This window comes from Artemia franciscana, chromosome 14, assembly GCF_032884065.1.
Source record: "Artemia franciscana chromosome 14, ASM3288406v1, whole genome shotgun sequence".
NCBI classification, from domain to species: domain Eukaryota; kingdom Metazoa; phylum Arthropoda; class Branchiopoda; order Anostraca; family Artemiidae; genus Artemia; species Artemia franciscana.
The window spans coordinates 38,183,373-38,205,588 of record NC_088876.1 but is presented as its reverse complement, the minus strand read 5'-3'; the positions used below and the strand labels follow the sequence as shown (position 1 = coordinate 38,205,588).

The window sequence follows — 22,216 nt, the reverse complement described above, 5'->3', positions numbered from 1 at the left end:
ACACCTACATATAAATTGCCCATGGCCCATGGGAAAACAATCCGTATTCAGATCTATACCTCATTATTCTAATGACTGCCCTTGAGCTTTGTTGATGGTGATTGCTAATCAAACATTCCCTGTGTCCCCATCGTCACTTATATTTTATCGTCACTTATATAGAATAGAAATTTCTCTTTCAACGATCTTCTTACAATTAAAAATTTGTCTTTGAACGATATTCTTAAATACCTGTGTCCTGGTCGTCATTTATATTCCCTGTGTCCCGGTCGTCATTTGTGTCCCGGTATCCCAGTCTGTAATTTCTCTTTGAGTGTCCCGGTCGTTATTTATATTCCCTCTGTCCCGGTCGTCATTTGTGTCCCGGTCTGTAATTTCTCTTTGAGTGTTTTTTTTTTCTTTTTTTTAGTTTTTTACCTTTTTTCTTTTTTCAGTTTTCTTTTTCTTCTTTATTTTTCAGCGTCACTATGAAATACATATCGCCGATCCTTTGTTTTTTTTAACTAAAATCTGGTAGGCATTGATGACCTTATCCAAGTCAAAATCCCAAACCCAATAATCATCGCTATCATTTTCAGTTTTGATATGTTTTGACTCTCGCTGTCCAGGTGGATTTTCATCTAACTGCGCGGTTTTGCGTTCTTTAGCCGCAAGCCTGTTTTCTTGCTGTTCTTGTGACTCCTCGGCACGCTTTCTTTTCTTACTTTCTCTATCAGCCGCAAGTTTTTTCGCATAGACTCTTTGAGCAGCTTCCTCGGCTGTTGCCATTGTAGGTTCTTCAGTCATTTTACAATTAAACATTTTTCCGTCCACGATCTTCTTACAATTAAAAATTTGTCTTTGAACGATTTTCTTAAATACTATTAGCCTTCTTTTTTCACTTTCTCTTTTAGCAGCAAGTCTGGTTTCGCGTTACTCTTGTGATTCCTCGGCACGCTTTCTTTTCTTACTTTCTCTATCAGCAGCAAGTTTTTTGGCATAGACTCTTTGAGCAGCTTCCTCGGCTGTTGACATTGTAGGTTCTTCAGTCATTTTACGATTAAACATTTTTCCGTGAAAGAATGTCTTAAATACCTTTAATGACGTCATTGTCATAATGACGACATGACGACCTGATGACATGACGTCACTCGACACACAGACACACATACAACTTATTTTTATATATATAGATACTAGCTTTTGGGGTGGCGCTTCGCGCCACCCCTAAAACCTAGTTGGTGGGGCGCTTCGCGCAACCCCAAGCCCCCCCGCGCGCGTAAGTCGTTACGCACCATATTAGTTACGCGCCATTGTAGTTGTGTCCCTGTGTCCCACCTGTGAATATAGATAGATTTATATATGTGTTTCAAACTACGTAAAAATTGCGAATATACAACATTTTTGGCTTTCCCACTACTGGGAGCTTACCGTTTCCAATTGCCAGCAATTGATCTGAAAATGTTTGACCAGAGTCATCGTTTTGCAATCGGACACGCATATTTGTAGTTAATTTTAATATTTTTACGTGTGCCCATAAATTAGAATTTTTCAGGCAAGCATTCATTTCGTCTGCAGGAGTTAAACTACGTAAAAATTGCGAATGTACAACATTCTTGGCTTTCCCATTGTCTGTGCATATACAAAGCCGTATGTACTAATAATGACGTCATATGCAAACGCTCTTTTTACAAACAAACAAACATGCATACACACAACTCGTTTTTATATAGATAGATAGATAGATAGATACAATACAAATTAACTGCTTAAAACTTGCGAATATACAACATTCTTCGCTGTCCAATTGTCGCTGCATATAAATAGATTGTCAGGTTTACCGACCCTCGAACATGCAACGTACAATTGTCCATGGGAAAAACAATCAGTATTAAGATCTATACCACATTTTTCTAATGATTGACCTTGAGCTTTGTTAATGGTGATTGCAAATGCTAATCGAATTGGGAATTGCAATCTTTTAAATTGAAAAGGCAGATCCGTTGGAATCATGGGAATGCGAGGAATAAGAACAGCCTCACCCTCAAAAGGCCCTGTCAAGATTGTGGCCTCTATTAGGTTTTCCATTGTTTTTTTTTACGGCAAGTCGCGTGCCATTGCAAAGCTTTGGTGGGTTTATATTTCTTAAAAGTATTATTGGTACGCCTATTTTTAGTTGTAGCACGTGTGGTGGAAACCCTGAAAGATCTATGGAATTTAAAAATTCAGATGGATAATTAACCGCTTCATTTGGTTCCAAAACTTTGTCGACTGACTTGTAAAGGACTGCCTGGTCTCGAATCTTGGTCAAAACAATATTGTTGATTTCGTGGACGTCTATATTTTTGGGTGCGAGAATCGCTCTTTCACTTAGCCATTTATTATTTTTATAATTTTTTAGAATATTCGGAAATACTTTTTCAATCAATTCATTTTTGGACGTCACTAAATTACAGAAATCAGCAGGTAGTTGTATATGTCCTGAAATTGAGTCTATCGTATCATAAATGTCTTTTTGTTCCGACGTTAACTTGGAAATGTTATTTTGTACATACGACAATAGATCACTCGTACTGTAACTTTGTTAACGATCCAATTCTACACATGTCAAAACAGCAGCGATACGGTTAGGTGAAGGCATTCCCAAATCCTGAAGAGGTTTGTTTGCCATACGTACGCACAAATCTTCTATAATAACTAAAGTGTAGTTATAAATTTCTGATGTAAAATCAAAAGTCATATCTGACGTCTCTAACTGTTTTCGATGGAGTATATCTTCGGACATTTTTGACTTATATTTTTCCCATAACTCTGTACGAGCTGATGGAGAGCAAGTTGTTAAAATGATGCCAAACAATGCACGAATTTGACTTGGGGTTGACGTTTCGCACGCGTCATTGATGCAGTTATCCCAGTGTTGGTCATACTCCAATAAATTCAGAGCTTGGCATGCACTACGGTAAGTGTCATGTATAGTACCGTTTACAGTTCTCAAATACTCAAAGGATGTCGGACCGGATACATTCACCAAAAGCAGGCGTAGAAAGAAGCATTCATGTTGATTGGGGTGAACGGTGTAGAGTCTTCCTATCGTGGTATCTTTGAAGATGGTAGGTTGGCCGTCGACTGACTTACCCTGTTTTTGACGTTCAAATACTTTATTTTTAGTATTCCACGTGTAATACGAAGGCACTTCAGTATACAGCAGTTTTTTTGCAAAAGAATCATTTTTGCAAAGCGAAAAAAAAGCTGTTAATTTTGTATCCGGTGGATTCAGGGCTCTTTGTTGCACGTTGGTTTCCGAGAAATAAACACGTTGACCATTCTGTAAATGTACCGCTAAGTGAACAACAGCTGGACTACGTTCATGTATCGGAAATGAAAGAATTCGCCAAACAGCTTCATTACTGCTTATGTATCTTCCAGCCTGATATTGTAAGATTTCGTCGAAATCTTTGATTTCGGGCTGCAAGCCAAAAACTGCCATGTCACTGCCTTTGTTGACGTATTTACATATGTATTTGATTGCCTTTACGGAGTTACAGTATTCAACGTTTATGTGTGCATTAAATGTTTTTGATAATAATGGGGAATATGGAACGACCCACTGGTTATCTACTTCGATGGTGGTACCGTTGCCATTGTAGGTTCTTCAGTCATTTTACAATTAGAAATTTCTCTTTCAACGGTCTTCTTACAATTAAAAATTTGTCTTTGAACGATATTCTTAAATACCTGTGTCCTGGTCGTCATTTATATTCCCTGTGTCCCGGTAGTCATTTGTGTCCCGGTATCCCAGTCTGTAATTTCTCTTTGAGTGTCCCGGTCGTTATTTATATTCCCTCTGTCCCGGTCGTCATTTGTGTCCCGGTCTGTAATTTATCTTTGAGTGTTTTTTCTTTTTAGTATTTTTTAGTTTTTTACATTTTTTCTTTTTTCAGTTTTCTTTTTCTTCTTTATTTTTCAGCTTCACTATGAAATACATATCGCCAAATCTTTGTTTTTTTAACTAAAATCTGGAAGGCATTGATGACCTTATCCAAGTCAAAATCCCAAACCCAATCATCACCGCTATCATTTTCAGTTTTGATATGTTTTGACTCTCGCTGTCCAGGTGGATCTTCATCTAACTGCGCGGTTCTGTGTTCTTTAGCCTCAAGCCTGTTTCCTTGCTGTTCTTTTGATTCCTCTGCACGCTTTCTTTTCTGACTTTCACTATCAGCAGCAAGTTTTTTGGCATAGACTGTTTGAGCATCTTCATCGGCTTTTGCCATTGTAAGTTCATCAGTCATTTTAAACTTAAACATTAATAGATTTCTACGTGAACATATATGTCTTAAATATCTTTAATGACGTCACCGTCATAGCAAAAATGACGACAACTAACTTCATGACGTCAGTCGACACAGAAACATGACGTCACCTGACAGACAGACACACAGACAGACAACTTATTTTTATATATATAAGATAGATAATGTTAATGTCTTTCCAAAAACCCATCCTAAATTCAATGGGATTGCCAGTCCGATTTGTAACTTTCTTTACTTGAAGCTCCTCGGCTGTTGACATTGTAGGTTCTTCAGTCATTTTACAATTAAACATTTTTCCGTGAACGAATGTCTTAAATACTGTTAATGACGTCATTGTCATAATGACGACATGACGACCTGATGACATGACGTCACTCGACACACAGACACACAGACAACTTATTTTTATATATATAGATATAGATAATGTTAATGTCTTTCCAAAATCTTATCCTAAATTCAAAGGGATTGCCAGTCCGATTCGTAACTTTCTTTACTTGAAGCTAATCACCATTTCTCTTTATTTTTTTTATCAGGTTAATAAGTAGAGACGTTTTAAAGAAAACTTATATTTTAGCCTTTTTCTAAGGAATATTCAACAGTTTACGAAAATAGTTAGTTTAAACGATAACCAATCCTTTATCAACCATAAAGAACTATTTTTAAAACTGTTAAATTGATTATTATAACAGTAACTATAAAAAAAATTATTATTATTAAATAAGTATATTTTCTATATAGGTGTCTTTTTATATTTCCAGCCTAGTGATATTATACCAAGGGAAAAGCACGCCCTCTTACTGCAAATATCAGGGAGTAAGTCCTGGCTTGGAGCATCTGACATTTCTTATGTGTTTTTATAGGTTAATTGGTCACATAATTGAAGAGCAACAGGCAATTTCTTATATAGTTCCGTTAAAGTCATTTAATTTTTCTAACTTACCGAGTATTTTTTGCTCAATTAAAGAGACCTGTAATCTGGATAGGATTGAATTGCAATACCGATATTCTCAAGAATTAAGTTGGATTTGTTTGGGAAGCTTTTTAAGTTAATTTGTTACATAATTTAATAGAAACAGGCAAGTTTTTGGATAGTTATGTCTCAGTCACTTAATTATTCTAACTTATAGATTGCTTTTTACTCAATGAAAGAGACCTGCACCCTGGATAAAGTCGAATTGCATTACCGATATTCTCCAGGATTAAGATGGATTCATTTGGGAAGCTTTAGTCGAAGGGAGTTTCAAAATAACACCCATCAGCGAATTTTAATTCCTTTGAATAATCAACATCAAACTTCGTAAGTTTTCCCTATGCATTACAAAACTTCGTTCGGAATTTTGTGTTTATTTGATGTGATGTTTTAATTAATTAAAGTGGATGATTAATGTCCATTGAAAATTACAATGGGAAAAGAACACATTATCTAACAGTGGTTCGTTCGAGCAGTCACCATTAACTGTTGAAAGATTGCTCAAATATATGACAATGTTTAGTCTGCCTTTCTTCTTTTTTCAGTATGGCAAGTATTCACATTCCTTGAGTCATATCCATTCAAAGATCCAGGCCAAGTTTGAAAAAATCATTAAGCTTCAATTTGCTTGAACTGGTAGCATCAAATATTTCTAGTTTTTTCCATGTATCAATTTACCCAAGCCTGTTGTCTTTACAATCAGTCAATAAAAAAAAATCATCAAACTCATTTCAAGTACCTCTATGCCTCAATTTACACAAATTTTTACTTTTGATATCTCAAACACTTACATTCTTTGACTCATTTCTATTGAAAACTAAAGTTAATTAGAAAAAAATATCATCAGACTTTAGTTTCTTTGAGCTAAGATCGTCAAATATTTCAAGTTCGTATTTTATATCATTTTACCAAAACCTGTTTTTGATATTTAAAATATTCACAGTATTTGAGTCATGTATTTGTAAAAATCAACAATTATTTCAAAAAGAATATCATCGAACTTTGTGGTCCTTTCAGCTGCCATCAAAAAATATCCATTCCGAAATTTAATTAATGTGAAAAAAGAAAGCATATAACTTTTATTTTAATTTAAGCTACAATCATCAAATTTTTTTAAATATACTCCATGTAACTTTACCCAGGCCTGTTGATTTATTTTTAAAATAATCATATTCTTATAGTAGTGTCCATTCGAATTTCAAAGTTAATTTCTTTGAAATGCCCATTACCTTATGTTTCATTGTTTTTACCCAAGATTATTTTTGAATATTTATATATTTACATTATTTAACCCATATTCATTCAAAAGTCAGTCTGTTGGAAAATAATCGAACGAGTCACGATGTAGGCAATAATCCTCCTAATATAATCAATCTTTAACTTCTTTGATGTGTCATTGCTAAATGTTTAAAGGGTTCAATTTCCATTACTCTTCCCGAGCTAGTTTGTTATCAATGTTTGAGTTATTCACATTATTCGAGTTACATCTGTTCAGAATTCAAAGCGAAATAAAAAATTATAACAAACCTTGATTTCTTAGCTGTCATCTTTAAATGTTTCAGTTTAGCTCTGTGCATCAGTCTACCAAATCCTGTTTTTTTCGATGTTTGAAATATTCACAATTTTTGAGTCATGTCCATTCTAAAATTCAGTCAGTTTTAAAAGGAATACTATCGAACTTTAATTTTTTAGCTGAGCTGCGTTCATCAAACATTTTTAGTTTACAGAGTTGAAAACTTTATCCAAGCTTTTTTTCATACTTTAGAAATTGACGTTTTTAGATTTAAATCCATTCAAAAATCAAAGTCAAGTAAAAAAAAAATCTAAATTTATCTAAATCTTTTATCTAAATCTTATCTAACTATTTTGAGTCATATCCGCACAAAAACAGTTTTGATTTAAAATAAAATGTCAAACTTTGATTTCTTTCATCTGCAATCATGGATTGTTTCGTGATTGCTCTGTAAATCTGTTTACCCAAGTTTTTGTGAAATATTCATTCAAAATTCAGCTAATATGAAAAATAAACATCATTCAACTCGTTTCATTAAGGTCCCATTATCAAATGTCTCAAGTTTGCTCCGCGTATCACTTTACTTAAGCTAGCATTTTTGTTTTTTATATTTATATTCTTCAAATCCTGTACGTTCAAAATTCAAAATCAATTTGAAGAAAATATATTACCAAGTTTAGTTTATGTCAGGTGTTATTGTCCAATATTCCTGTTTGCTCCTTATTGCACTTCATCCATTTCAGGTGGTTTTCAGTGTTTGAAATGTTCATATTATATGATTCAATCAATTTAAATTTAAGCCAGTTTGATCAATTTATTCTAATGAAGCTTAATATCGTGGAATTATCGTCATTAAATGTGTCAAGATTGCTACATCACTTTACCCATGCCTGTTTTTCCGATGTTTCATATATTCAAAGTCTTAGAGTCAAATTCATTCAAAAACCAGTCAATTTGAGATAAAAATTAATTGAACTTCGTATTCATTGAGCCTTCATCCGTAAGTTTTCCTAGTATACCCCATGTATTTGGCTCCCAAGTCTGTTTTTCAGATTATTTATTTATGAAGATTCTTAGAGTCATATCCCATTTGAAAATCAAAGTCCTTTTGAAAAAAAATCATCAAGAATTCACTAACTGTTTCAAATTTGTCCCTTGCATCACTTTACCCATACTTTTATTTTCAAGTTTGACGATATAACCATATTATCAGCATCGAGGATAACAAATCAAAATTTTGATTTGATGTCAATATTTTCAATTGAATTTTGGTCTGAGATTGATTAAGAGATCAGCTAATGCAACATTTACACAAGCTAGACAATGAAAAGTTTATCTCTGTATGAAAGATTTACAAGAAATTCTAAATTATCTGATAACGTATTTGGAACTCCCAGTTAGCACGATCTGTGATATTTTGAGAAAGAAATTCATTTTCTAGTACTTTGTCTATGAATTTTTGTCTCTATCTCATTTTCGATCTTTAATCGATTTACATATCTTCAATATTCGAGGAAAAGCTGAATTATACATACCCAGAGATTCCTAGTTCTCTTCAGTACTCATCATCAAACTTCTTAACTTGTTTTTGTGCACCACACAGAAAGAGTGAAGAGCGAAGCTCTAAACAGAAGGAGCGTACGCAGTTGTGGTCACTACTGTTGTTTGGCGCAAAAACTAATCATAATAACTAAAGTAAGCTCATGGTTCGAAAACCATATAATCTGTAAGGATTCCTCGTACTTATGCCACAACACAACTGGCCCGAAAAATAAAATCTATGTTTCTGTTTAAGAATCTTTGCTGTATCTCTCAATCTCTCTCTCTCCTCTCTCTCTCTCTCCTCTCTTCTCTCTCTCTCTCCTCTCTCTCTCTCTCTCTCTCTGTCTCTCTCTCTCTATTTCTTTCTATCTCTCTCTCTCTCTCTCTCTCTCTCTCTCTCTCTCTCTCCTCTCTCTCTCTCTCTCCTCTCTCTCTCTCCTCTCTCTCTCTCTCTCTCTCTCTTCCTCTCTCTCTCTCTCTCCTCTCTCTCTCCCTCTCTCTCTCTCTCTCTCTCTCTCTCTCCTCTCTCTCTCTCTCTCTCTCTCTCTCTCTCTCTCTCTCTCTCTCTCTCTCTCTCTCTCTCTCTCTCTCGCTCTCTCTCTCGCCCTCTTTCTCTTTCTCTCTCTTTCTATCTAGCTATCTGTCTATCACTTTCACTTTGTTACTTATATCTATCAAACTGATTAATGATTCTAGGAATGGACAGATAAGATTGCTGCAAATTGGTAGGTTTGCCTGGGACTTACTTCATATTTACGTTGGAGAGCCCTGTGAAGAATCATGCTCTGGAAGGGGTTTCTGTAACCAAGGAAGATGTGTTTGTGATTCAGGCTATGATGGTATTCTTCATAAATGTTAAATTATTAATGGAAGCAGAGTTTTCATATTTTTGGAGTGGATCGGAAGGGAGGGGGTTTTGGAGGGGATTTTATATATTTTGGAAGGTGCGGCTTGTTTCCTTTAGTTTAGTCAAACCCCCGTATGCTGAAAATGAATACTAATGGATTCTTCGTGGTTTATCAGCTGCTTTATGTAAGGACTTTGTCCCCAAAAGTGCTTCTGAGGTGGCTTTGATGCACTATCTCCAGCAAAATTTAAAATAAGGAGGGTCATGGTATTTTGAAAAGTGAATATTTTACATTTTAAAGAAGTTGAAACTAATTGAGAAATGGCTCGGCCCTTAAAATTCCAAAACAGTAATTGAATTAGCAAAAAGTAGCTTGCTATAATGTTTTATACAGTACCATAGCCAGTGTCATTTTATACAACATAAATTTCCATTAGGAGACAAAAAAAAACGTTGAATTTTTTTTGTCATTATCCCTCATCTTTTGTATACCTAGGTTGACTGTGGATTACAAAATAAGCAAAAGTTAAGTTTTGATATGAAAAACTTCATATCCCCCATTATTTTTGCGAATGGAAAAATAAATGTAGAAAATTCTTTTTAGGATTGACTGAGCACTTTTAAACATATTCAAAAATAAATAATACGCGACAGATTGAACTTATTTATATTGACATGGTTGAGTTCAATATGATGAGTAGCAAATCTCATTTTGATATTTGCAAAATCCCTTTTTAATACCATAAATAAGCTATTCTAAGGCATAACCACCCTTTTTTAAAAAATTGTCAAGATTTATTGTGCCTTTTATACATAATTTCTATAGACAGTTAAATAGATAGATTTATTCACACGACAACCCAGTTAGGCCATGGTGACATGCACAAAACAAGCAAAATAAAATACAGAACAAAACAAAGACTGAAAAAACACTAAAACTAATTGTTTAAGAAAATCATCACGATACCTCCCACCTACCCGGACGAACTTTCCAATATTTTTTATGTTTAAGTAACACCTACTTCTCAAAATTTCCGGAATCCAATCCCCCCCCCGACCTCCCTAATACACATTTCCAAGCGCAACTCCCTCAACTCCCTACGTTCCCCTAAATAATGATGCAAAGACTCATCCATCTCTTTCACACATAGAGAAACTGTAAGGACCATACCTCAATCAATTTGAGTAATACAAATCCCCTTTACATACACTATCCGCGTCAAATCTTCCGGAGCAAATCGTATTCTTAGGTAAATATCATCGCCCCAGTTCTCCTTGTCTTCCACAAGGGACGGCGAGGTGGCATTCTCAGCTTGCCGAAACCTGAACTTGCCAAGACTCTGGCCTAGTAGCAACTAACTTTGATTCAGTCCCTACCATCCCTCCTATCCCCTTGCCCTTATTACAGCAATTACCTAGCCCTGCACGGTCTAATATACACTTCACCTGATTTGGCCACGAATCCTTCCTCCTATATTGAAGCATCATCAAAAATTATTGTTTAACCAGCCGATTATCTTCTATCAATGACACCCTTCCCCAAAATTTAATCATACTAATTAACCTACTCTGTCTCATACACTTTATTCCTATATGCCCTTTCAGCTCTAACCCTTTGAACTTTTTATCAATGCCTAACATACGCTTGAAAAACCTCTACTGCATTCTTTCTAAATTTAGCTCCTTATTAAACCCCCGAAGCTCCGCACTGTAATGCAAAGCTGATCTAACCCTAGCATTTAAAATATACTTTAGCAGTCCTACATCCCTACTTTCCTTAATACTACTTTTACTTAACATTCCTAGTAGTCTATTTCCCTTTCTGTCAACCATCTTAAGATAGTTTTTCCGTTTCCTATCTGACGATAGCCTAAAACCTATGTACCGAAATTCATGTACATGATTTAGTGTCCAAACTTCATACGTAAACTGACAGTGCAAGTCTATCTAATCTCCACTTTCACTAAAAACCATAAACACTTACTACTTTACGTTTAATACGACTTTCTTATTACAATTAAATGAAAAAAAAACAAGTTTTTTTTTTAAACTGAAAGTAAGGAGTGACATTAAACTTCAAATGAACAGAAATTACTCATATATGAAAGGGGCTGTTTTCTCCTCAACGCCCCACTCTTTACGCTAAGGTTTGACTCTTTTTCTCAACTCTACTTTTTAAAAAAGTAAAAAAACTCTTTATGCTAAAGTTTGACTATTTCTCTCAACTTTACTTCTTAAAACATTAAAAAACTTTAACGTAAAGAGCGGGGTGTTGAGGAGAGAACAACTATTTTCATATACGGAGTAATTTCTGTTTGTTTTAAGTTTTAACGTCGCTCCCTACTTTGAGTTAAAAAATTGCTTTTTTTTCGTTTAATTTCTGAACGTTTTTTGAATTAATGTATATTTTGATTTTGGCTCTCCTCACATGAATAATTAAATCGAAATTTGAATAATAGTTTTTTCGGCTACATTGCTTTCTCATAGTTTTGATCGGATGATTTTGAGAAAAAAAGGAGTGGGGGAAGAGGCCTAGTTGCCCTCCGATTTTTTGGTTACTTGAAAGGAATAATAGAGCTTTTAATTTTTAACGAACGTTTTTACTAGTAAAAAGTATACGTAACTTACGAAATAACTTACGTAACGAACTTCTGCATTGTTTTTTTTATTACGTATATGAGGAGGTTCACCTCCTCGTCAATATCTCGCTCTTTACACTAAGGCTTAAATTTTGCCCCAATTCCTTAAGAATGACTCTTGAATCATAAAGGTCGTATAATAAATAGTTGAAATAACTAAAAATACTTTAGTGTTAAGAGCGACGTAATAAGAGGAGGCGAGCCCCTCGTATACGTAATAATTTCTGTTCATTTTAAGTTTTAATGCTGCTCCTCATTCTCAGTTTAAAAAAAAATTTCAAATTTATTTTTCCATTTCTTTTAAAATAATGCTAGAAAATCCTGCGCCCCCTTCATTGAAAATCTCTTCCCCCATGACAAATTCCTCCATGGAAAGATCCTTCCACATAACCCCTCCCCTCAACCCGTTCCCCTGGAAACCAAAGTAAAAATCCTATGATTGAAGATAAGAAGAGGTTATATCTGGCAGTTGTTGCAAATATTTTTTACCTTCAGCTACTAATTTTATGTCGTCCACAAAAAGTAATGCCGCAGCAATTGCACTTGAAAGTTTAATTATTGGGGTACCTCTGCCTATCAAATGTTCTTTAAAATCACTAATATACAATGAAAATAGCCTTGGGGAAATTTTGCATCCCCGCTTAACACCAATTCTACTCCTGATAACCCTAGAGAAATCCTTGCCTACCCGTAATAAAGTCTTAACTATATTATGTGTAGATGCTATAATCATCACAAATGCGCTTGGTAGCCCTAGTAGTAGTAGCGACTCTATCGTTAAGCATCTCTCCACTCCATCAAACGCCCCTTTTAAATCCAAAAATGCACAAAAAGACTGCCCTTTTTTCTCTTAACTTGTTTCCTAATCATACCTAATAAAATAAAAATTTGATCTGTTGGACTATAGCCTTTTCTGAACCCCTCCTGCGAATCTAACAAAGTTTTATTTTGGTCTATCCAGCTATCTATCCTACCACATAAAATTTCAGCAAAAACCTTATGAACCACATTGCTTATACTTATACCTCTATAATTCCCATGGTCTAACCTATCCCCTTTGTAAATAACAGCACTAGAATAGACGTAACCCAAGACAAGGGTCATTCTACACTATTCAATATACCAGAAAGTGTCCCTGCTACAATAGGCAGCAGTCACACCCGTCCCTACTTCTTAAGTGTGGTTGGTATTCCGTTTATACCTGGAACAGAACTGTTTCTCATTTCTTTCATTGTCTCCCAAACTTCACTTACCTGGGTGGGAGCAACCAAATCCTAATGACATTCTTTCATTTGCCTATTAACTACATCAAGTGCTGCAGATACCAGATCTGCACTTAAACTAGTTTCTCCTTGGTCCCTGATCAATACATTTTTTCTCTCCTCTAAATATATAAGCCAAGAATCTATTTCTGGTATACCAACATAAACCTCTATTCCTCCAATAGATTTCTTAACTATACGCCAATAGGTTCCAATATCCCCTTGTCTAATACCTTTCTTAAGTCCCTCTCCTGTCCTAATTTCATGCTCTTTTTTTTAAATCTTCAACATTTTCTTATACTTATCCAGAATCAACTTGTAACCCATATAAAATCTAGTACTTTTTCTTCTTCCCATGCTATACTTTGCATTCTGCAGTGCCTCTAAAACTTCCTGGCGTTTCCTTTTGAAGTCATCATCGAAATATCCATTCTTGATAGCATTCTTAACTCTACAATTTAACTTTGAACCTACCTCATGTACAACACCATAAACTAATGCTAAAGACTCCTCTATTTTCCCGTCACCTAATAAAACGAAAGAATTCTCTAATTCCTGCTGAACTTCTTAACTCATCATCATACTCTTTCTCCTTTTACCCTGATACTTTCAGTGCCTTTCTAATCCCTAAATCCTCATCTTCCCGGTGTGTTTTCTTCCTATCACTATTCTCCGCTAGTTTCTTAGAACTAACCCAATCAAAAGTAGCCATAACAGGCAAGTGATCCGAACCTACCGCTGCCACAGCCTCGAAATCCACACAGAGACGCCAAAGAGGAAGACAAAGCGAATCAGAAGGAAACTGAATGGAAAATTTACCTTTTTGGTCCATCTAATATACACAACGTATCCTCCTCGTTGTACGAGCTCGACTCTGGAGGGATATAAATTGCACAAAAAAATAACAGACCGTCCATCAACTTTCGACTCTTAACCATATCGAATTACCAAAAAACGCTCTTCAGCCGTTGTACTTTATGCCTAGACAAAAAACTCTCAGATGAAAAAATTGCTACTCCACCACAAGTTCGTCCATTCCTGGATTTTCCACACTGGACAAAAAAAATACATAAACCTTTCAAACTCAATTTCATTTTCAACCACTTTTCCGATAATGCTACAATATAAAACATGCACTGCAATACCAATAGACTATTAATTTTCACTTCACTCCATCCTTAAATGTTGAAATGTACTATCTTATTCTGTCCTGCATAACATCATGGCCCTGGTCTCCCTATTCTTGCAACCGATCACTCTGATCTTGGAAAGATAGCTTACGACGTACGAACCGCCTTTCAATTATTGTGGCCCTACCTCTAAAAAAAGGTGGCTATTTTGTATTCCGCGCACTATCGTTCGAGCTTATGATTTCAGAGCTTGAATCTGTGCTTGAAGCTCCTTCTTCAACATGCAGCGGAGCAACAGAAATAATTGTTTTATGTACTTTGATTATATTATGAAATTGTACAGGATCACTAAATGCGCTACCAAAAGACGACATAGGTGTGGCGCTTGAGTTCGATAATTGCGAATCCGCTCTCGGCCTTCCGTCATCTATCAACGTTAGGTTTGAGCCACCAGCAGCCTATATTCAGTGTTCACTAGCAACTCCTTTTCTTTATTCACCACCAGGTACTGTGCGCTCCTCTATCACATCAGTTTCGACATTTTATATATAACCCTTGTTCTCTACAAACAATTTCATACTACGCAACTTACCCTCTTTTCCCGCTGATTTCGCTGCCTCATGGGCAAATTTCATTTTCATTCTCGCAAGCAATTGAAGCTCTGTGTAGTCAGGCGTAATTCAATTTTTCGTGTGTCTAAAACGTTGACCTGATTCAGAACAAAATGACTGCAAAAAGCGCTCGTAAATTTAACAAAATGGGGCGGGGTTTTGATTAGATTTAATAGATTTAATATGGAAAACGTTTTCTATGTCGCTAAGATGTATCAAGACATTTGGAATAAACTGGTGAAAAGTGGAAACTACAGCTTCAAGTAATGTCTGTGTTCGTCTTGACGGATCAAAGTTGTACAAAATCACAAAAGTTCTTTTCGAATCAGCCTTTATATTACTCATTTTAAGTCGCGTCTTCTCCAGTTTTGTTCTGAGAGAATCCATTACTTCTTCAAGTAATGTCTCTGCTCATCTTGATGGATCAAAGTTGTACAAAATTAGATTAGTTCTTTTAGAATCAGCCTCTATATTACCTATTTCAAGTCAAATACGTTCTGAGACCATACTGGCTATACATGACGCATGAAAACAAGAAAGGGAAAAAGAAATGAAAAGAAAAAAATCAAATAGTTGAAAAAGAGGATTTTGTCAGCCAGTTGCAAGATATGAAGATGAAAATCAAGTAAATATTTCGACAAGGACCTCCTTCAAGTCGTCCTTAGAGCTCTAAAAAAAGAAAGAGGAAAAAAACAAAAAAGAACAACAACAAAACCTAACTTTGTGAAGTGAACTCTACAAGGAGAGAAAAGACACTGAATCAAAAACAATAGCCAAAATGAGATCAATGAAAGAGAAGTTATCAATTGATACTTAATATTGATATTTAATAAAATTTGATATTTAATAAAATTTAATGAAATTTGATATTTAATAATATTGATATTTAATTGAGATTTAATAAGTATCCTTTGCCATGCAAACGATATTGCCTGTCTACAATTTCGGTTTTCATTAGATATGCGGACAGGCTTTCTTAAATTAGACTGGGCGAAAATATTGATAGAGTCTTTTAATATTAAGTTTTTTATAAATTGGGAATAATGAAATGTTTCCCGTGTTTCTATTTATAGCCAAATTTCTGCTTATATATTTTTTTTATATCAATCACCTCTTTAAAAGATTGCGGTAGGGTATTTACAGTAGATATTAAAGTTGCCTCTTCAAAAAGAACTAAATGGTCAGTATTTTCGTATATATGCTGCGCCAGAGCTGAATCAAAGTTGTCACTTTTATTTTCAAATCTCAGGAAGTTATCTATTGAAATTTTGTGTTCATGCAATCGTTCTCCTAGTTTTTTATGGGTCCTACAATGTAAAATTTTTTCAGTATGAACACGGGACTCTGTAGACCCTACTACCTAGTATAGAGTCCGTTGTATTCTTTCCTGAGTTGAAGAAATGTTCAACTTTCTGTTCAGTTTCGAAAGAAACAGAGAGATTATGTTTTTTTTCCCATTCTTCCCGCTGAGTTTTGAGACGTATGGTAATGTAGTGAAAGTTTTGTTCTTAATTGCCAGTGTAACTGGATCAAGGGGGACGGGATCCCTATTTTTCTGTAATACCTATTTTAATCGTCGGTCTATTATGTTTTGAATGAGGCTGATTTGGTAGCCATCGCAGAATACAATATCTTTAACATAATCTAACTCGGATTTTACATGATTACGTGAACATATTTTTATAACTCTGTCGACTAAAGAAATTCCTACCCCTCTTATTACAAAAGGAGGGTGATTTGACGAGAAACGTAGATATCACAAAAAAAATGTACAATTACAATATCAGGCTCAAAATTTTATAAGTACAAAATCAGGCCCACATTGGATGTCTACAACTAAATAGAGAGTAGGGAAAATAAAAATTTCCTTGAATTGCGTGAGCGGAAGGTGGTTTCATTCTCGCAGGGTTCTTAATTGTCTGTTTTTTTGGGTTCTGACAGGGGTTCTGTTAGATTTACAATTTAGTAATTGTCTGTTTAAACAGGGTTCTTAATTGTCTGTTTAATTAATTGTCTTAATGTTTTAATCTGTTCTTTTCCAAGTGTTATGAGAATCTTAAGCTGTATCCAGTTCAAAACTGTTTTCAATTTTTGAGTAACTGCAGAACAGTTTGATTTTTTAGATTTATTCCTTATCTGTTTAGTTATGATTAATTTTCAAGATTTATGGTTGTAGTTTAATCTGGGTCTCATTTTGCCATTTTCTTGGTCTAAATTCGTAAGATTTCCTTCCCAAAGATCTTCCTGATAGAATTTATTACCATTTAATTACCCTTCATATTTATTTCTTCTTATTAATATTTATTACCAATTAATTACCTTTATACTTATTTCTTCTCGATAATATTTATTACCAATTAATTACCCTTCGTATATATTTATTCTTGATAATGTCCATTACCAATTAATTACCCTTCGTATTTGTTTTTTCTTGGTAATATTTATTACCAATCAATTACCCTTCATATTTATTTCTTCTTGATAATATTTATCACCCATTAATTACCCTTCATATTTATTTTTTCTTGATAATATTTATTACCAATTAGTTTCCCTTCATATATATATCTTCTTGATAGTGTTTACTACCAATTATTACCCTTCATGATTATTCTTTCTTAATAATATTCATTACCAATTAATTACCCTTTATATTTGTTTTTTCTGATAATATTTAATACCAATTAATTGCCCTTCATATTCATTTCTTCTTAATAATATTTATTATCAATTAATTTTTCTTCATATTTTGTTCTTCTTGATAATATCTGTTATCATTTAATTATCCTTCATTATTTATTTCTTCTTGATAGTATTTATTACCATTTAAATACCCTTCATCTTTGTTTCTTCTTTATAATATATATTACCAATTAATTACCCTTCATCTTTATTTCTTCTTCATAATATTAATTACAATTTAATTAGCCTACCCTTTATATTTATTTCTTCGTCGTAATGTGGGACCCGAAGATTTGTCTCATCTTTTTTTTTGGGCCTGGAATACACAGAGAATATTCATTAGTGTCTCCAAATGACCGTACAGGAAGAAGGAACCCTTGCTAATCTTCTTCAGATTGTGTCCAAGCACCTAAAATCACGATGAAACCATAGCTTATACTCAAAATAAAATAGTTTAGATTCAACTCAACAGCATCTTCGGTAGATTTGAGAATGAACGGATTCTTGAAATCCTTTATATTCGAATAGCAGGTCCTATCTGAACCTTAGCTAATCTGCTGTATACCTTAAGTGATATCAAAATTAAAAAAAAAAATTGAGCAAAATCAGAAATATCCTGGAAAAATTTTGTATTTTCTGACCGACTTATATAGAATTGATTATTTATAATTCTAGAAGATACAAGATTTTTTTTATTTTTCGTGTCATATCCGGCATTTGAATATCTGACTGGGTTACTTTGTGAGTGGCTTACCTTTGAAGCTACAACTGAATTGTTTTTTTGGTCCCACCCCCATTGCAACCATTTGAGGAACGGTGATTTTTTATGTTTTCACTGAAAAAACACTTTTTTTGTGCTTTCATAAAAAAAAATCTAAAACAACAAATTTACCTCCCATACATTAAAAAAAGTAAATCTGCCCTACCCCCCCCCTAGATTTCTAGAAGTAGCACTACTTGTAAAAGAGAGTTTTTTATTACCTTTTGCATATGTTATTTAGTAGTCTATACAATGTTTTATTCCTCGGTTCTACTAAAAATCCTTAGTATTTCAAAATAGCTTTTCTTTTCTTTTGCATGATTCTCATATTAGAAAAGATATTTGAATTGACATATCTTACCCCTACTACAGTGTAGACTGGTGATCACAGCAGTTAGATAAAAACAAAAACGTTAAAAGTAAAAGTGTTGCTCCATAGCGTAATGACATTAAGCAAGGGTCCAATATCCAAACTCCTTTAAATTATGTTGGCATTCTTCCTACCCGTCATCGGTGATCATTTCTGTTTGCATTTAAGTTCAATATTATAAACTTTGAATTTCAGAGGCTAATCCTGGCCAAGTTTAGCAGCAGTTTCTTAGTAATTATGGTTTTTCTCGTTTTTATTTTTGTGAATCAATTAAAGGTGCTTATGCTCAAAATTATAGGCCCGGTTTGTTCAGCTAAGAATCAATCGAAGAAGCAACAAAACCGAAAAGTGGAAAATTTTGACAATGGTATAGAAAATAGCGCAGTCATAAACTTGTTGACTGGTGGAATTGATAATAGATGTTCCCCCATTGCCCCTTTAGGCCGAGGAAACTACTTGATTCTGGACTCCTGTCAATATAGCTTGTTGATGACTCGTTCAATGAATACTAATAACAATAGGTTAGTTAACTTATAAGTTAAATACTGCTTTAATACTTATTTCTTACCTGTTGCTATAAGGGATACTGTACCGCTACTACTAAAAACAATATCACCTCTTTCTATCCGATAAGAGGAAACCCCTTTTTTGTGTCTAAAATTGTTTTATTACAAGGTTTCTTGTAGCCATAATCTTTATCTTTATCTTATCCTTTTATCCATATCATTTATCTTATCCCTTTTTCTTATTTTTATCCTTTTATCCTGAAGACATATTCTATATATCTTATTCTTTCTGTTTTTTAGCCATGGAAAATTTGACAGAGGTATATTTTTGTGAAGCTCACTATTTTACTTATGTTAATTCAAATAAGTACAAAACTGTTTACAAAAGCTTCACCTGGTCATTCAAGTAAGCCCAAAAATATCATTCAATGTTTCACCTGGTCATAAAATTGAGCACAAATTGTCCACCGAAGCTTCAGTTGATGATTCAAGTGAGCACAAAATGTCCACCAAAGCTTCACCTGGTCATTCAAGTGAGCCCAAAAATGCCCCCCTAAGCTTCACCTGGTCATTCAAGTGAGCCCAAATGTCCCCCAAAGCTTCATCTGGTCATTTAAGTGAGCACAAAACTGGTCACCAAAGCTTCACCTGGTCATTTAAGTGAGCATAAAACTGGTCACCAAAGCTTCAATTGGTTATCCAAGTGAGCCAAAGCTGTCGACCAAAGCTTCGCCTCGTCGTTCAAGTGAGCTCAAGACTGTTCCCCAAAGCTTCACCTGGTCGTTCAAGTGAGCGCAAAACTGTCCATCACAGCTACACCTTCTCATTCAAGTGAGCACCAAACTGACAACCAAAGCTTCAGCTGGTCATTTAAGTGAGTACAAAATTGGTCATCAAAGCTTCAATTAGTTATCCAAGTGAGCACAAAGCTGTCCACCAAGGCTTCGCCTCGTCATTCAAGTGAGCACAAGACTGTCCCCCGAAGATTCACCTGGTCATTCAAGTGAGCGCAAAACTGTCCATCAAAGCTAAACCTGGTCATTCAAGTGAGCTCCAAACTGTCCGCCAAAGCTTCACCTGGTCATTCAAGTGAGCACAAAACTGACCACCAAAGCTTCACCTGGTCATTCAAGTGAGCACAAAACTATCCACCAAAGCTTCACCAGGTCATTCAAGTGAGCACTAAACTGTCCACCAAAGCTTCACCTGGTCATTCAAGTGAGCACCAAACTGTCCACAAAAGCTTCACTTGGTCATTCAAGTGAGCACAAAACTGATCATCAAAGCTTCAATTTGTTATCCAAATGAGCACAAAGCTGTCCACCAAAGTTTCACCTCATCATTCAAGTGAGTACAAGACTGTCCCCCAAAGCCTCACCTGGTAATTCAAGTGAGCGCAAAACTGTCCATCAAAGCTACACCTGGTCATTCAATTTAGTACCAAACTGTCCACCAAAGCTTCACCTGGTCATTCAAGTGAGCCCAAAACTGACCACCAAAGCTTCACCTGGTTATTCAAGTGAGGTCAAAACTATCCACCAAAGCTTTACCTGGTCGTTCAAGTGATAAAAAACCTGGCTTTTTTATTTATGTTTATTTAAATCAACATAAATTTTTCTGGTAAACTAGAATCTATTACACAGCTTTTTGAAACGTCCACTTTTCAGTACTTTTCTTGATTACTTACACTACCATGTATCCTAGTATAGTAACATTAATTTTCAGACTTGTTCCTAGGGTTCTTCAAAGCAATTTTAATCTAAAAAAGAAAGGGAAATTACTCTCTTTCTTGGCAATTGTAATTTTTACACTTTCAATACATCCACCATCCTTACCAATAACAACACTTAAGATGAGATAATTTTAGTTTCTCGCCTCCCAGTAGCAAAAAAACAAAAAAAAATTAAGTGGAACAAGGAAAAAGGAAAGATAAAAACTGAAAAAAAGTAAATTAACTTCTTAGCAGTCAAAAATACATAATTAATCCAAGCTGCTCGCGCTAATTACTCGAAATGGGAAAGTCACTTGCATTTATATTAAAGTCTATGTACTGTTCATACGCAATGAAGTATAACATTTCAGGAAGCCAATATTTTTGCCAAATAAAAATAAACTTGAGAAACATTAGAAAACTTAATAAAAACTTCAAATAAAAAAATCATGATAAAACAGCGAAAAAAATCCTTAGTATTAACATCACTAACATTCAAAAACTAACATAGCTAGTCTGAGACAAACTCCAAATAAAATTTTATCTCTGACAACGAATGAAAGCAAAACCTAGATGCCTAGAAAATCAAGTGTAAATTTATTAAATAAAAGAAAAGAAATGCAAATATTAATTGACTGGATTTCAGAGAAGTAAAAGTCAGAAACTTTAAACCTTTATCAAAGAGTTGTATCAAAATTATAGTAAAAGTTAATAGTATTTACTTGGAGGCATAAAAAATTAATTTTAAAGTTTTTCTTCTGTGCCAAAAATGATGTTTACTTACTTAAAATTACTCAGAAGAATTTAAGCAGAAAATATTTGACTTCTGAGAGAGATTCCCGAGCAATTTCTCTAGGATTGCAACAATCTATTCAACATTGTTTAGACTAGTAACAAAATAATATGCAAATTTTTGAGTAAAGAAAGGTTAATCCATAGAACTAAAATTCCTCAACTTGTTCCCTTATTTGAGCGTCTGATGTTCAAGTGACTTAATACAGAGGGGAAAGGGTAACAATGAGCTGTTTCCAAAGAAAACTCATGCTTTTTAAGTGGCAATAGTAAATTTGAAAATTTTACAAGGATTTCAGCTATCTGTTTGATGAATTTTATTTGAATATAAAAATGTGTTTGATGTTAAAATTGTTTTGAAATCGTGAAAAGAGGATTATACCTCATAAAAGCTATATCCACAATTCAAGCGCCAGAAATATACACTGTTTAGTAGGATTAATCTAATAAAAACTAATTCTAGTTTTTATTCATCTTTTTAAGACTGTTTTATGCACCTGTTTTCTGAATTATCAATATTGTAAATTATTTGAGACATGCAATAATTGAAACCGAGAAGTAATTTAAAACAGACACTTTAAACAAT

At 34.4% G+C, this 22,216-nt stretch overlaps 1 protein-coding gene across 2 annotated transcripts in view; it reads left to right on the top strand.

Annotated features, from left to right (window-relative positions):
- Positions 1 to 22,216, top strand: part of LOC136035685 (reelin-like) — a 538,294-nt gene that overhangs the window by 510,821 nt on the left and 5,257 nt on the right. For both annotated transcript variants that reach the window (XM_065717615.1, XM_065717614.1), the window contains exons 46-48: positions 5,423 to 5,592; positions 9,017 to 9,159; positions 18,920 to 19,142. In XM_065717615.1, the coding sequence (XP_065573687.1) occupies positions 5,423 to 5,592; positions 9,017 to 9,159; positions 18,920 to 19,142 (536 nt within the window). The remainder of the gene's footprint in view (positions 1 to 5,422; positions 5,593 to 9,016; positions 9,160 to 18,919; positions 19,143 to 22,216) is intronic.